At 27.9% G+C, this 15,712-nt stretch overlaps 2 protein-coding genes and 1 long non-coding RNA gene across 6 annotated transcripts in view; 2 read left to right on the top strand and 1 right to left on the bottom strand.

The window, feature by feature from the left end:
• The window catches only part of LOC105429185 (uncharacterized), a 6,084-nt gene extending 1,819 nt beyond the window's left edge, over positions 1 to 4,265 (top strand). For both annotated transcript variants that reach the window (XM_011641997.3, XM_089071483.1), the window contains 2 exons: positions 39 to 657; positions 842 to 4,265. In XM_011641997.3, the coding sequence (XP_011640299.2) occupies positions 39 to 657; positions 842 to 3,905 (3,683 nt within the window). In that variant the 3' untranslated portion in view covers positions 3,906 to 4,265. The remainder of the gene's footprint in view (positions 1 to 38; positions 658 to 841) is intronic.
• Positions 4,266 to 6,216: 1,951 nt separating this feature from the next.
• fwe (calcium channel flower) lies at positions 6,217 to 12,843 on the top strand. 3 transcript variants are annotated; one of them, XM_011642020.3, is made up of 6 exons: positions 6,217 to 6,376; positions 6,466 to 6,586; positions 6,955 to 7,162; positions 7,270 to 7,377; positions 8,530 to 8,689; positions 9,265 to 12,843. In XM_011642020.3, the coding sequence occupies exons 1-5, from the start codon at positions 6,374 to 6,376 to the stop codon at positions 8,651 to 8,653; spliced, it is 564 nt and encodes a 187-aa protein (XP_011640322.1). In that variant the 5' UTR covers positions 6,217 to 6,373; the 3' UTR covers positions 8,654 to 8,689; positions 9,265 to 12,843. The 3 variants fall into 3 exon arrangements, with proteins under 3 accessions (XP_011640322.1, XP_011640313.1, XP_088927608.1); XM_011642011.3 differs by lacking the exon at positions 8,530 to 8,689; XM_089071482.1 differs by lacking the exons at positions 8,530 to 8,689; positions 9,265 to 12,843 and adding an exon at positions 7,966 to 8,294.
• A 1,441-nt stretch (positions 12,844 to 14,284) lies between these two features.
• LOC105429202 (uncharacterized) lies at positions 14,285 to 15,586 on the bottom strand. The gene is made up of 2 exons (XR_016138066.1): positions 14,709 to 15,586; positions 14,285 to 14,624 (listed from the first exon to the last, which is right to left on the bottom strand). It is a non-coding gene; the product is annotated as an uncharacterized LOC105429202 (long non-coding RNA).
• Positions 15,587 to 15,712: the final 126 nt, after the last annotated feature.

Genomic DNA, 15,712 nt, shown 5'->3' with positions numbered 1-15,712 from the left:
TGTGGCAATAATTTAATGATAATGATTTTATTTTGTAGGTACTACAAATTCGGGAAAATCATATACATTGCAAGGAACTCCAACTTCACCTGGACTTATTCTACGTACACTAGAATTTGTGTTTAATAATATTACGACAAACCCAAATCCATTTTATAAACCTCTGCATTATAATGATGTAATTAATCTTAATGCACTTCAACGTGCGCAGGAAATTGAAGCAAAAACTAAACTGTTAACATTTAGTTCTGTGGATAAACATCACTATATGAATACTTATGAGCAAACACAAAAATTATTGAGGCAAGAAGAATTAATTCGACCGAGTCAATGCCATGATGCACATTATTCGGTTTGGGTTTCATTCGCAGAAATCTATAATGAAATTGTATATGATTTATTATCCAATGAATGTCAAAAAAAAGTACCATTAAAATTGGGAACAGATTCCAATGGTAGAGCATTTATTAAAGGTTTAAAAACTATTTATGTTAACTCAGCTGCTGAAGCTTATCACATTTTAATGGCAGGACAGTATAATTTAAAAGTAGCTGCAACTGCATTAAATGCCAAAAGTTCAAGATCTCATTGTATATTTACAATTATATTATTAAAATATTATGCAGAAAATTTACCCGACACAGTTGAATTGAGCACGTATGTATTTCTCTCTCTAATATCTGATATTTGTAATTCTATGTAATTTATTCTTATCATTTTTCATAAAATATTAAAGTTTAATAATATATTTCTTTGGCTTCTTTAATTATGAAAAAGAGGATAATTATAGAGGAGAATATTAAGGAGGCTATTTATTACGTTAATTAATACATTTTTACAGGTTTTCTTTTTGTGATCTGGCGGGTTCGGAACGTGTGAAGAAGACATTGAATATTGGTGACAGATTGAAAGAGGCACAAAATATCAACACTAGTTTACTAGTGTTGGGCAGATGTTTAAAATCTATTCATGAAGGACAACTAACAAGAACGAAAACGGATACTGTGGGACCATTTAGAGAATCTAAATTAACCAGATTATTTCAACGAGCATTATCGGGAAAGGAACACCTAGATTTAATAGTTAATGTTAATCCTTTGCCAAGTCTTTATATAGAAACTCAAAATGTATTGAAATTTGCAGCTATTGCGAAAAAAATTATTATAGAAAAAAAGAAGCAAATACAAAAAAAATTGAAATCAAGATTTTCACAATTAGTCATGCAGAGTATAGAGACAGTAACCGATTGGGATACTATAGAATTGGAAAGTGCGAATTGGCAACAGACGAATAGCATGGAAGAAGATGATTCAGAGTATATTATTTCAGAAAAATACATAGATCTTATAAATGAAAACAAAAAGTTGAAGAAGGAGATTACTCTTTTAAAGAATTCAGCTTTAATTAGAGATTTTCAGAGTCGACAGGAAATGGCTGACAAATACATTGAAATGATAAATAAGCTCGAAACCGATTGGAAACAACGTATAGAGGATATGGAAATTCAACACGAAGATACCCTCGAGTGGACTGTGAAACAGATTAAAGAATTTTATAAAGGAAAGTATGAGTTACATAGGAAGAGAAAAAAACACAGCGATTGCATTGATGATAGCGATGAAGATGATGACAACCTTAATTTAACTATTAAACAATTACTTGAAGAAAATGCACAACTGCTAGAAAAAAATGAATCTTTAAATAAGACATTAACCGAAGTGAAAATAACAAATGAAACCTTAATTGTAGAAAAAAATAAAGCTGCTTTTGAATTAGGATTGACAAAGGAGGATTTAAAAGTTGCAAGAAATCTTTTAGAAACTGCTCAAAAAGATATTTGTTCCACTCAAGATGGTAAAGCTTACATAAAAGAAATGACCTTACAATTACATGCTAAGGATGAACAAATTAAAAAACTTAAAGAATTTCTCAATGAAGCAAAAGAAGAATATATTGCTATTACATCTGATTTAAGAAAGAAAGACCTTTACATTGATAACCAAGCAAAAGTTCTGATAGAAAATGAAGAAAAAATTGAAGATTTAGAATTACATCTTGAAGATGTTAATGTTTGCTTGACAGAAAAAACGAGAGAAGTAGAGCTTCTAGAAAAGAAACTTGAAGACCATAATGAAAATAAAATCTTGCAATTGCAAGAAGAAATTAACAGGTTAAAAAATGAAAAAATAGCATTAATTAAATCCCATAAACAGGAATTAGCATCTGTTCAAAATGAATATCAAGAGATTGTCATAAAAGAAGAGATAATTACTGATAATGTGTTTGAAGATTCAAGTAATATTAGAGGAAATATAAAAGAAAAGGTAGAAAATGCAGAAGCTAATATTGAAGCTAAAGAAACTGATTTGAATAACTTAAATCCAGAAGAAACTCTTTCTAAACCTCTGCGGGTAGAAATAGATTGCCGGATAGATATAACAAACAATAAGGATTATAATGATACTGAAAACAAATTGGAAGAAGGTACTCAAACTACTCCGATAATAAAAATATCGAAGGATATACAAACAAGTTGCAAAAAATCTTTATCAAATGATAAAGCTGTCGAAATAAAAGATGATGCAAAGATGCAATCAGATATGCTTGCCAAACTTAATGATATTCAAATGCAATACGAACATAAATGTTTACAAGAGAAAGAATTGAGTGAAGAATTAAACGATTTGAAAAAGACAATGCAGACTCTACAGGAAGAAAATTGTTCGAATAAAATTGTTTTAGATGAATATAAACAATCCACAGAAGTGCTTAAAAAACAATTGTCATTGGCTATAGAAGAGAAACAAAAACTAGAGGAGACTTTATTGAATTCCGATATAGCTTTAAAACAAAAAATTACAGACGAATATGCAGAAAAAATATCACAATTAGAAAATAGTTTGAAAACTATAGAGAAGTTGAAACACGACATTGATCAACTAAATAAGAACTTAGAAGCGTGTCAAATGGAAAAGGATTGTACACAAAAAGCATTCGACGAAAATAATAAAAAATTGTTCGAACTCGAAAGTCGATTGGAAGAAACAATTTCTAAGGAACAAGAGAAGGATGTTGAAATTGCGACTTTACAAAAAGAACTAAAACGTATGATACAGAAAAGCGAAAATGCCGAGACGACTGATACTATAATGGAAGCCGAATTAAAGCATGCTATAAACGAATTAACGCAGACGAAAGAAACGCTTCACCAAAAGGAACAAGATATGAAAGAGTTGAAAATTCACTTGGAAAATTTTGAGAGAAATGTAAAAATACTTAATCTACTTGAGCAAAATTCTAAGGAACGACAAGTTGAAAATGAACGATTGCGAAATATAAACGAAGAACTAAGAACCGGTCTAACACAAAAAGAACGCGAGATGGATGCATTCATGAAGAATCGAGATGAAACGGTAACCAAGTATGAAACTTTAGTAAAGAATCAGCAGGATGAACTAGACATGCAAAAAAGAGAAGTGATGAGATACCAAGAATTGTTCCGTCGGCAAATTACACCGACGCCAAATAAAGATGATATCAAGAAATTGCAAAATCATATAGAGATTCTTCAAGATAAATTACAGAAATATGAAATTAACGCGAAAACCAAAAACCAAAACAGTGTTGATAGCACGTCGGAAGAGGAAACTTCGGTTCAACGGCCCAAACGACGAGGAAAGAAAACCATTCCATCCGCAAAACAGGAAAATATACCGATTGTCGAATTGTCTGGGTCTGAATCTAAACGCAGTACGAGGAATACCACTTTGCCACCGCAGGAAACATCGACTGAGAAAAGACGTACTCGTAGAAAAAAATTATTCGTTGAAAATGACTCATTCGCGGAAGTCGAACCTGTTACGCCACTTTTGCCAACTCGAAATTTAAGGAATCGAAAAAAATAAGAAAAAAATTAATATATGTCACATTTTGTAAATATCTTGTATATGTTTAAGGAAAGCTGACGAGAGATAGCTGAGTACAAATGAGAAAAAAAGATGCAGAAATGTTGAATAGATCACAAAATGAATGCTGCGTGTTCTGTAATGTTTAATAATCATATAGTATCATAAGTAATCATAAGTATCATATATATTATCATATGTATTATCTACTATCTATATTATTAACTGTCCATTAAAAAAAATCGCTCTTTCCTGTTTTTAATAACATATTGTATTTTATATAAATGTACTATGTAATATTAATATTAAATATTTTCTTTGTACTAAAATGAATAACAAATGAAAAATACTTTTAATTTACGTCGTTGCTGTTATAAATCTCTGGAAAACTCAAAACATTTTTATTTACATATAATTTTATAAACTAACGGACAAACTAATATTTTACAATCAAAATATTGAGCGAATTACAGTTTTAAGTTTCTGTGAATAAAAGTTTTAAAGAAAAATCTCTATATTTAAGAAAGAAAGATCTTTTCATAAAAACGGTTTAATATTTCAATAGAATTAATTTAAAATTTTTATTTGTAAATATTTATATAAACTGTATACAAACTCACTCAAACGTAAGTAACTTTTGACAGATTAATATAACTCAAATAAAAAAATAACATTAAAATATCATGTTTATTTTTTATTATGTGATATATATTGACAAACAATAATTAGTCTGAAATAATATAAGTAAAGGTAACATATTTAGTAAAAGTTAAGCTTATCCTCCTTCACTGATTTCGACGTTTTATTTTTTATTACTCATTTCCGGATTACAATCGATACCGATACTCGCACTGTTCGGGAGTTGCTTTTTATTTTCGGCAGAAGATAAGCGCGGGAGAAGATCACAAGCCTTCGCCCGTCTATTGTAGATGACTAATGTCTATTATAGAAATAAAAAGCAACCCTCGAACAGTGCGAATATTGACATCGGTCATAACCCAGAAATTAGTAACAAGAAGAACAAGAAAGTTCTCATTAAAGCAATACAAGTTACGATGATTTTGCTTATGATTCATGATATATTCTACCTTACATAAAGGTCTAGAGCTAAGCTTTTCAATACTATCCGTAAGGCAAAGATTTAATAAACATATTGTTTTATCATTAAAAAGTGATGTAATTATAAGTACACATATGTTTCAAATTCACGCTGTCACCTTTCACATGCGCATGTGGCCACGGAGCATGCGCATGTCGCCACATTTCGTCGGTATAACAGTTTCCTGATCTAAATAGTCATCAACTCATTATCTAGAATATTAAATAGCGGCTTGATATATTTTCTAATATCATTACTTTATTACTTATTCTACTTAGTTATTAGCTAATTTTATACATATAGCTATTAGACGAAGTGAGTGTTAATTAATTACTAACTCATCATTATCTATAGATAATGATAAGCTAGTAATTAATTAATATTAATAATAATATAAATAATATTAATATATTAATAATATTAATAATAATAATATAAATAATATAATATTTATATATATATATATATATATATATATATATATTTTTTTTTTTAAAGCTTGTTTATTATAAGTGATCTTTAATATATTAATATTTTATATATATATATATATATAAAATATTAATATATTAAAGATCACTTATAATAAACAAGCTTTAAAAAATTACAATAATCGCAGTTCATCATTTATATTCTCGATGTTGACAAATCGAAGTAATGACTTTATATACATAAATAATGTACATATGTAATACACATAAGTGTTGTTATTATTTATTCGAAATAATTAATTAATCATAAACATGTTTCTATATCTCATCTGATGCCATTCTCTTATAATCATTAACGTACGTTAATTGATGGAATTACGCTACACGCTGCATAGATTTCTTGATTTTGCTGCGGATTTGTTCGTCCAGTTCAACTTCAAAACTGCAAAGCGAGATGCGGTGAAATTATTTTGCGTCGGAAGTGCGTCATCTAATAAAAAAATTTTAACCAATAACAGCAAACTACTGCGGCTGCATGCTGCGCATGAAATAGCACCTTAAGCCTAATTTTATCGGAATTGGCGGAAAATTAAACTTAATTTTATTCATCATATTTTTTTTTTTTTCTAAAGATTTGCTAGAAAAATCGTCCAATTTCAGATTTCTGTTAAATATTTCTATAGTATACGTGACATAAATTATAGATAATTTGTATTTTATGACTGCACCAATCATAAGCTGAAACTGTTTTTCCTTTCATTTGATGGTTTCGTTTGATGGTTTCTATAGTTTCTAGCGTACGACGCGCCCTCATGGTCATAAAAGCACAATCAACGGGTCGATTTTCCGTATATCAACAGATACCAGATATTCTAATATTATCAGATATTGTCAGCGTTCTCAGCTGACGCACAAAAAATAATAGTATAACATCAAAAATGGTAAAAATATATATTTTTTTAATATTTCGATCGACGACTCGCGCTACGACGGATGTATTTGTGATATTTTTTATTCTTTATATTTTTAGTCATTCGGCGAAAAAATAGCTTCGATCATGCAGAGGCCTGGACAGGATCCTGTCGCCAAAGATGATGTGCCCTGGTGGATGAAATATGCGGGTCGTGGACTTGGTACTGTAGGAAGTATAAGTAAGTTTATATGATTCATTGCTTTTTTTCTCTTCTATATTATGCGCTATTTCTATATCGCATGAGTGGTATATGTATGAGATGAATGTATGCGTGTGATATACGCGTGTTAAGTATCATTATTTAATCGTTTAAAGTCATTTTTTTATTTTAGTTTCCTAACAGTAATATTTGGGTTTTTCAGTCTTTTTGCATGTGTGTACACATGTGAATTTCTGTAGATATATGCATGTGTTTTCTATATGTATTTATTTGTAGCTTTAGACACACAGTATTACAGTACTAAATTTAAAAGTCAATTATAGCTTTAAGCTATGAGGTTCTGCAAATAAAATGCAATTTACATAAAAATCATTATTTATTTGCAGTTGCAATTTTCCTTGGAGCATGGAATTGCATATCGATAATTTTTGCGAACGTTGGCTGCTTAATTGGCGGTATGTGGCAAATGATAGCTGGTTTCCTGGTTATAATGATCGAAGCACCCTGTTGCTGTTTGTTCATCGACTTTGTACAGAATTTTAGTGATTGGGTGGAAAAGAGACCATATTGGAATAGAGCAGCTGTTTATTGTTTGTAAGTATTTTGTGTTATTTCTTTTATATATAAAGTTCACAAAGGATTCTAAAAATTGCTTATATATGCCCTAATATATTAAATTATGATTATTATTATTAATTTAGAATAGCATTACCAGCAGTCTTCCTATGTACTGAAATAAGTAGTATATTTGGCAGTGGACTAATATTTACAACAGGCATAATATATGGAATGATGTCACTAGGCAAAAAGTAAGTATAATTTTTCAGAAAAATTAGTAAAATATAATCTATAAAATAATTGACTAAAAACTTTATTGGTAAAGAAAAAAAATTGAAAAAAAATTGCAAAACTTACAACAAATATAATTAGTATGATTTATATTTACATAACTTTTATAGTAACTTTTTAGACAATAGAACAAATTTAGTTTGATAAAGAGAATTTTATCAAACTGAATTCATGCAAATATATATCAGAAATATTGCAAATAATATTATTGTTTTGCATAAAACATTTCGCAATATTAATATTTTTTCAAGTCTTTGTTTTGGTTTATTTTGCCATAACTTGCCATAATTGATCTATTTTTGCCATAATTTTACATTTTTATATATATTGGTTTGATGGAAAATTGTAACTGTAATTATGAATATAAAATATAAAATATTAAAATATTAAAATATAAAAATATAAAATATTAAAAACTTATAGTTTATATAATATAAACTATAGGTTTTCAATACAGCCAATATTGTAAAATATCATTAGATAAAAAGTCATTAAGATGTTTATAAATCGCAAGAAAAGTTACAATTTAGTTTGTTTTATTCCCATAGATTATTAATTTAAAAAGAAGCAAGTATTATGAACCAATTACCTATCATTTCATTTGTTTTTCTGTGTAATTAACAATATATATGTCCTATTTTCTATGTCCATATGAAATTGCTTTAAATTAATATAAAACTATGTAATGGATGCTTTTTCCTTTATTTCTTAATGTGTAATACCTTTATGCTTTGGGTGGAAGAGTGATTTTTGTGCGTTTGTGTTTTTGATGTAATACTTTCCTTGGGCTTGTGGAAAGACACAAGGTTTTTTTTACAAGATAATTTTACAAAAAATTAAAATTGTATAAGAGACAATACGTTGAAAGTTTGAAAAATATTTGTTGAAAATTCAATGTCAGAGAAAAATTTTTTTTTAAATAGAACGGTTTAGTTTTCAGTTCTAATTAATATAACTGTTCTAATAAAATAACTCTTTATGAGTATTAATGTAAGTCTAAGATATATACATATATAAAGTAATTTTATCTTGTTTTTAATATATGATTCTAGTAAAGTTGTTTTTACTAATGCTTAATAACATAATAACATAATAATGTAATACAATAATAGAGGATCTAGGCCTGACCCAACTGGAATGACATCGGGTGTGGGTTCCCCACAGGGTACAGTGCCTCCTACTACAGATCACCATACTACTCTCATGGAAGATCCAGATGTTTGGAGGCCTACATAAATCATCAAACATTCATTGCACCACTTCACTAACCAGGCAATAATATACAAGATTTAACGTTACTATAAAATCTAAATAATATACTTTACTAAATATCCATTCAATGCATCCGGTGCTCAATGACAAATGACATTCTTTATCATTTGTGCTTTATTTTACAATTATATTTTTTTATTGCATTATTGCACTAATTTAATATTAAAATATTTTTAAATAAAATAAAATTTTTGGAAATGAATTAATAATTTATATACAAAATAATACTTATTTAAACCACAGATTAACGCCAAGCATATTTAACATTTTGGTAATAGGAATTCCAGAAATAAAAAAATTAATAATTTATTTCTGTAACTTATATCCAATTAATTAATAATTAAAAAGTAATGCTTTTGATTATGTTTTTAAGAGTTTATTAACATTGTGACCTTTATTGTGGACATTATACATGCATGTTATACAAGCTTGCATGATATAACTATGCTTGTTAAATTATAGATGCAAATTGCTCTATATAAGCTAAAAATATTAGATATAAAATTGTGTCTAAATGTCACAATTGATATAAAGAAAGAATCATTTCTAGAAAAATTAATATATCTATATTTCAGGGCACCTTTTGGCGAAATGAGAACAACAGCAATGGATGTTCAAGCTCCATCATCAAGCATGCAGTCCACACTAGTTGAAAATACTCAGCCGATCGGTCTCAGCAATACTCCAGCTAGTATTGTTTGATCGTTAGTAATTAATTGGGTGAGCAACTTAATCTTTTTTTGTGTTGTACGAATGATTGTAAGTGATAACTGATCAAAACTTGAACAAGTAAATAAGCAGACATGTCTGATTTTATTTTTTTAGATCTAACATTGATACAAATTGTGATTTAAGTGTCCCAACAGCAACTTTCCAAGATATTTATTAAAACTTTGGGACAATGATAAATACAAATTGTATCATAAATATATAAAAACATGTTACGATCTGAAAAGAAATCTAGAGAAATTTTTTGAATTTTAATATTTAATGGGCTTTTTCTGATCTATTTTTACTTTAATATATTCGAGATACATTGAGATATAAGAATTGTGTTTGTTATTTCTTATGTTTGTATGAAATGAGTATGTAAGATAGTATGGGATATATTACGGGAAGACAATACAGAAAAGAGAATTTATTGCTTCAGTTTAATAATGCCAAAGTCGAAGACTGTCATAGGAAGTGATGATGAATCTAATTATTCATAGATTCATGTCTATTGTATGTCATGAAACGGTAAATAGAATGATAGAAAATTATAGATTGATACAACTTATTTTAATGTATAATATCAAAGCGTTTTATTTTGATTAGTTAAGTAAGTACTCAATAGACGAAACTGAATACTTCCGTGATAATATTGCATTTGAATTATAAAACAGAATTGCTTTCAGAATGTCATATAAGGAGCAGAAAAAAGACATATATTAATCTTATATTCCTTTTTTGTAATATTATGTCTATAGATAAGCTTCTCTCTGCCAAATAAAATGTATACGTAAAATTTAAATATTTTAAAACAGCATTATTTATACGGTATTATAAATTTTATTGCATCATTATAAATCTTAATCTATAGCGATCTAATAAAGCTATGAATATGTGTGGGCAAAGTGAGTTAATCACTTTAATGTTTGTTTTCGATCATTTTAATTTAAAAGAATTGACAATTGATATATACTCAGTTCTTTATCTTTTTCTTATATATGTATTGGGGATAATACTGTTTTGGTTGATAATTGCTTTTATAATTAATGAAAATTGGACTAATGTAATGTGTTTCTGTTAAAAAACATATTTTTGCATATATGTATATTGATAAGTTAATTATTTTCATGCAATATGGCAGAGGAATAATCTTTGTAATTGGCACATTGTTAATATATTAAATAAATTTTGTATAATCATGAATACATTGCATATATATAGATTACATTATTTATATTAAATTTTAGTAACAATTTTTACATCTTTTTTCCTGACATTAAATTAAAATCAAGCTAAAGTGAATTTGAGTCAATTCTTCTTACAGAAAGTAGGCCAAGAATTCCTAGATGAAGCATTTATATGATTATGATATATCTTGTATATATGCATATATTCTTATAAATGCTTATTATATATCCTACAAATGGCCATTACTACATTAATACAATATTTATTTAAATACAATAATTTATTTAAATGATTGAAAATATTAATTTTGTAAAATTTTGAATTATATAACAGAAATTACGAGTAAGATGATACTTAGAACTTTTAGTGGCGTGTATGAATATTAGTTTAATATTTAGTTTAATATTTTATTTACATTTTACTTTTCAAATTACTAATTATTAGAAGTGCCAAAAGTGCTTTTTAAAAATCATTTGTTATTGAATTAGCTAGATTTTTATTCATATTTATATAAAATTTTTCGATATACATACATTTTTTTTATATCTTAAACTTGAATTTTTCTGCTACAAATCATTTTCTGTCTTACACACATTCCTATATTTTAATTTATTTAAGAAAGAAATACATGTAAGATATTATATTATTATCTGGCCCATGATTGATAAATGATTTATATTTAAAAGAATGATTGCTCAAGATGAAATAATTTTTGTGATTGATGTAGTCAAATGCGCATGTATACAAAACACACACACACACACACACACACACACACACACACACACATGCATACACATATACAAAGAAATATTGATGACTTCAAGGTATATATATATGTGTCATTTAATTATACAAAATATTCTACTATTATAAAGTAAGCATAAAATGATAAATCTTTTAAATTAAAGAGAAAAGTCATAATTTTAAAATATCATTGGCATCAATAGCTTCTGAATTATAAGTGATACGGATAAAGAAATTTCTTAAACAAATTTTTAGAAACATTAGAAAAGACAATTTTATTTAGTTTTAAATGAATTAAATATTAATTAAGTGATTCTCAGTATTAAATACTGTCAACAGCGCTGGTTCTCGTTTGCCTTATTGTTTTCACATTAAATGAATTATTAAGAAATTTTAATTTGCTTTGAAAGTTTTTTAATATTTATAAATTTTTAAATTTACATAGCTGGTATTGATACAAATATCTATCAATAAAATTATTGGAAAAATCAATAAAATTTATTAAAGATTCTGTCATTAATGATTAATCTGGCTGTAGTGGAATATTATGTATATATCATGTGTATATCCTGTGTATATTATTTATATTACATTTGCTGAGTATTTTTGACATAAATTTTCAAGATTAATCAGCACATATTAGAATAATTGAATGTAATGCTCTTGTAACTAACAAGTAATGAGAGCACAAATGTTGATTGATGATTAGTAGTTATACTTGCATCAAGTTTTTTTTTATCTAGAATCTGATACATCTTCTCTTCCAATGATTTGTCAAATAATCGACCGAAAAACTTGATACAATTGTTCGATCATATCATATTTAAGAATAACATTTTTGCTCTTCTATAACAGAAGAATATATGTGATCATTATTTCATTAGTGATTCTGTATTTGCTGTATTTGCTGAGTAAGGTTAAAAATTATATTCTTTAAATAAATATAGAGTTCATTTAAAACATAGAAGATGTTGTTCTATATGTGAGTAAAAATTTAAAACGTTGCATAATGTATGTATTGATTTATATATATAATTTAATTAGACTTATATATTTCATATCATATATAAATGCTTCTCCACATAAGTCTCGTATAAAAGATTTGCACTGAAAAAGAAGTTCATTCATTGGAAGGCCTTTTTATTTTAGAAACAGAAAGAGAAATATTGTTTTTCAAAAACATAGCTATAAATAAATTTTTTAGATAGTTTAATTAATTGTTCTATTATTAGTCATACAAGCAAATTCTGTTAACAAAAAATTAATATAAACATTAATTTGCAATAATTTTCAATTGAATTTGCTGCCAAATTGCACATATACTGCCAATATTTTATTAATTACATTTTTAATCAAGTAAACTTTTTTTTAGACTATTGAGAGAGACCTTCCAATTCAGAAACCTTCCTTTCTCAGACTTTTTGCAAGTAGCAGTGTTCCAATTAAATATAATTTAATGTAATAGGTACATATTAGGAAGAGAAAATGAATAAATCATAGACAGTTTATTTACCGTGTCATTTTTCAAGACTTATCTAAATAAACTTGTATAGCCACTTGATACAAAAAAAAAACTTATAATGTAGTATAAGTTGTATATTTTGTTAGATGTAAAATGAATAAAATTGCATACAATTGTTATTCAATTATAAGAATAACTATATAAACATACCATCTGATATTTTATATCTTTCATCTGCAAGACAAAAATGATAGTTCAACATATTTCACATATTAAACAGATAAAAGATGAAAAATGAAGCAATTATTCACTTTTGTTGATGTAATAAATTGTGAAAAATCGTTTTTTTATTTTTTACTTGAATATTGATTTATCTTTTAGTGTTGGTCCACAATAAGTATTTAATCTTTAAGCCGTAAGAAATTGACCAATCATAGTCGATTATTCTTTTCATATTAGATTATAATTGGTCAAATATTGGTGTGGACTGACACATAGGTGATTGAAGCTTTAAGAAGTAAGAAATATAAGTGTCGGTCCACAATAGATGATTTAACCTTTAAGAAGTAAGAAATTGACCAATTATAATCGAATATGAAAAGAATAATCGACTATGATTGGTCAATTTCTTACTTCTTAAAGCTTAAATCACCTATTGTGGACCGACACTAATATAAATATAAGTGTCGGTCCACAATAGATGATTTAAGCTTTAAGAAGTAAGAAATTGACCAATTATAATCGAATATGAAAAGAATACTCGACTATGATTAGTCAATTTCTTATGGCTTAAAGATTAAATACTTATTGTGGACCGACACTAATTGGTCAATTTCTTACGGTTTAAAGATTAAATACTTATTGTGGGCCGACACTTAAATATCCAGAGCTCTTCTAGGATTCTTTCTGATAATATTTTAAAATCTTTATCATTTACATTGTTGTTGATCAAAGTTAGAAGACTTCGTACTTGGAGTCTGTTCTTTTTAGCTGAACTGGCTGCACTAATTCAGAATTTATCTTTATCTTCTTCCTGTCCTTAAGTATCGATCTACAATAAGTGTTTAATCTTTAAATCATAAGAAATTGACCAATCACAGTCGATTATTCTTTTCATATTCGATTATAATTGGTCAATTTCTTACTTCTTAAAGCTTAAATCACCTATTGTGGACCGACACTAACAGAATTTATCTTCCAGTGTAAGAAAGAAAAATAAACTGTGAACTAGTATAGTAGTACAGTCAGTTCAGCCAAAAAGAACAAGATTATTATTTATATCACCGAGAGCATATTGTTCGACCACGTTGTAATTAGAGAGAGCGTCCCGTTTGACCACGTTGTAATTGGACACAGCCACTTACAGCGATCAATGCTTGGAGATTTTCCACTGGATCAACCAATCAAATAATTTTATTTTAAATTGGACAATATCGCTCCACTTTGGGCATCACTCACTTATGACGGCTTAAAATAAGAATCAACTATTAGCCGGAAATAGAAAATTTTAGTGCAGAAACAGGTTACACGACATTTTCCCGAAAAATGGAGGGGATAATGTTGGTACCAACGAAATCTTCTGAATGACATAATTTTAATTTCTATAGATTAGTAGCACTGTTCAAGTAGTAATCTGTTAATTTATACATTCTTTTTGACATATGCGCGGGCATGTCAAAATGTAAATGCGGATGCGACACTACAAACGCTCTTGCTGTCGTGTTACGTATATATTTATCAATATTATCAATGGCTGCATTCAGCAGAGAAAGTAGCTTTGCAACTGTTATAAAAATCTTTGATATGATTGGTTTTTGTCCTTAGTTCCTATGGATTTAAATGTATAAACCATATTGTATGTATAAATCATATTGAAGAATCTTACACGATCAATTACAGTTGCAAAGTTACTTTTTTTGCTGAACGCAGTCAATATCAGATCTCATTGTGGAAATCTCATCATAGCCAATTTTACAGCTTTAGCTAAATTAGAAATAATCTCTCTGCTTTCGACACGAGCATCAACAGTCTTTATCAGTAGTGTTCAACAATCAACAGAAATTCAGTGATGATTAGAGTCTAGACAAAATAACAATCATTAAATAAGATCAAACTATGTATAAAACAATAAATAATAATACAATAATTAACGACGCAATACATATATATGCGCGCGCGCGCGCGCGCGCGCGCACGCGCGCGCACGCACACACACACACACACGCACACACACACACACACACACACACACACACACACACACACAGTACACATACCATACATACACACATTAATATATATAATATTTATTATTGTTTCCTTGTTCACTTTATGTTCTTACTTATTATGTTCTGCGCACTTTATGTTTTCACTTATTTGTCCTTATTTAATTTTAATAAAATATTACAATATATTTTATATTTACATTATATCCACGCATATGTCAAAAAGAACGTGTAAACTAACAGATTACTACTTGAACCGTGCTACTAATCCATTGAAACTAAAATTATTTCGTTTAGAAGATTTCGTTACCAACATTATCCCCTTTTTCGGGAAATTGTTGTCTAACCTTGAATTTTTGTGAAAATACCATCATAGTAGGGACCTATCCAGACAAACTTGCATAGCAGCATAACCATATGATAAGGAAAATTATCCAATCACATTCTACATGTGTCTTTATAGAAATACGATTGAATAATTTTTCTTCTGCATATGGTTATGCTGCTGTGCAAATTTATCTGGATAGGTCTATAGGCCCTTAAGGATGCAATATCAACGTAATGCTAAAAATGCTACGAAGTATTTTTTGATTGGTCGATTGGTAAAATTTTTTGTTCCGATTGGTCAATCGAACGTTTCGAAGCATTTGTAGCGAGACTTTACCCTGTGCGAGACGGTACCCTATCGTA

Source organism: Pogonomyrmex barbatus, unplaced genomic scaffold, assembly GCF_055798465.1.
Source record: "Pogonomyrmex barbatus isolate J1 unplaced genomic scaffold, ASM5579846v1 scaffold12, whole genome shotgun sequence".
Classification (NCBI taxonomy): domain Eukaryota; kingdom Metazoa; phylum Arthropoda; class Insecta; order Hymenoptera; family Formicidae; genus Pogonomyrmex; species Pogonomyrmex barbatus.
The sequence above is the reverse complement of the archived record's forward strand: the minus strand, read 5'-3'. Positions and strand labels throughout refer to the sequence as shown.

What these genes read in the sequence shown, in the direction of transcription:
- fwe (XM_011642011.3), top strand. An exon ending in TGGTACTGTAGGAAGTATAA is followed by an intron (nt 6,587 to 6,954) that starts GTAAGTTTATAT and finishes ATTTATTTGCAG; the next exon opens with TTGCAATTTTCCTTGGAGCA. An exon ending in ATGATGTCACTAGGCAAAAA is followed by an intron (nt 7,378 to 9,264) that starts GTAAGTATAATT and finishes TCTATATTTCAG; the next exon opens with GGCACCTTTTGGCGAAATGA.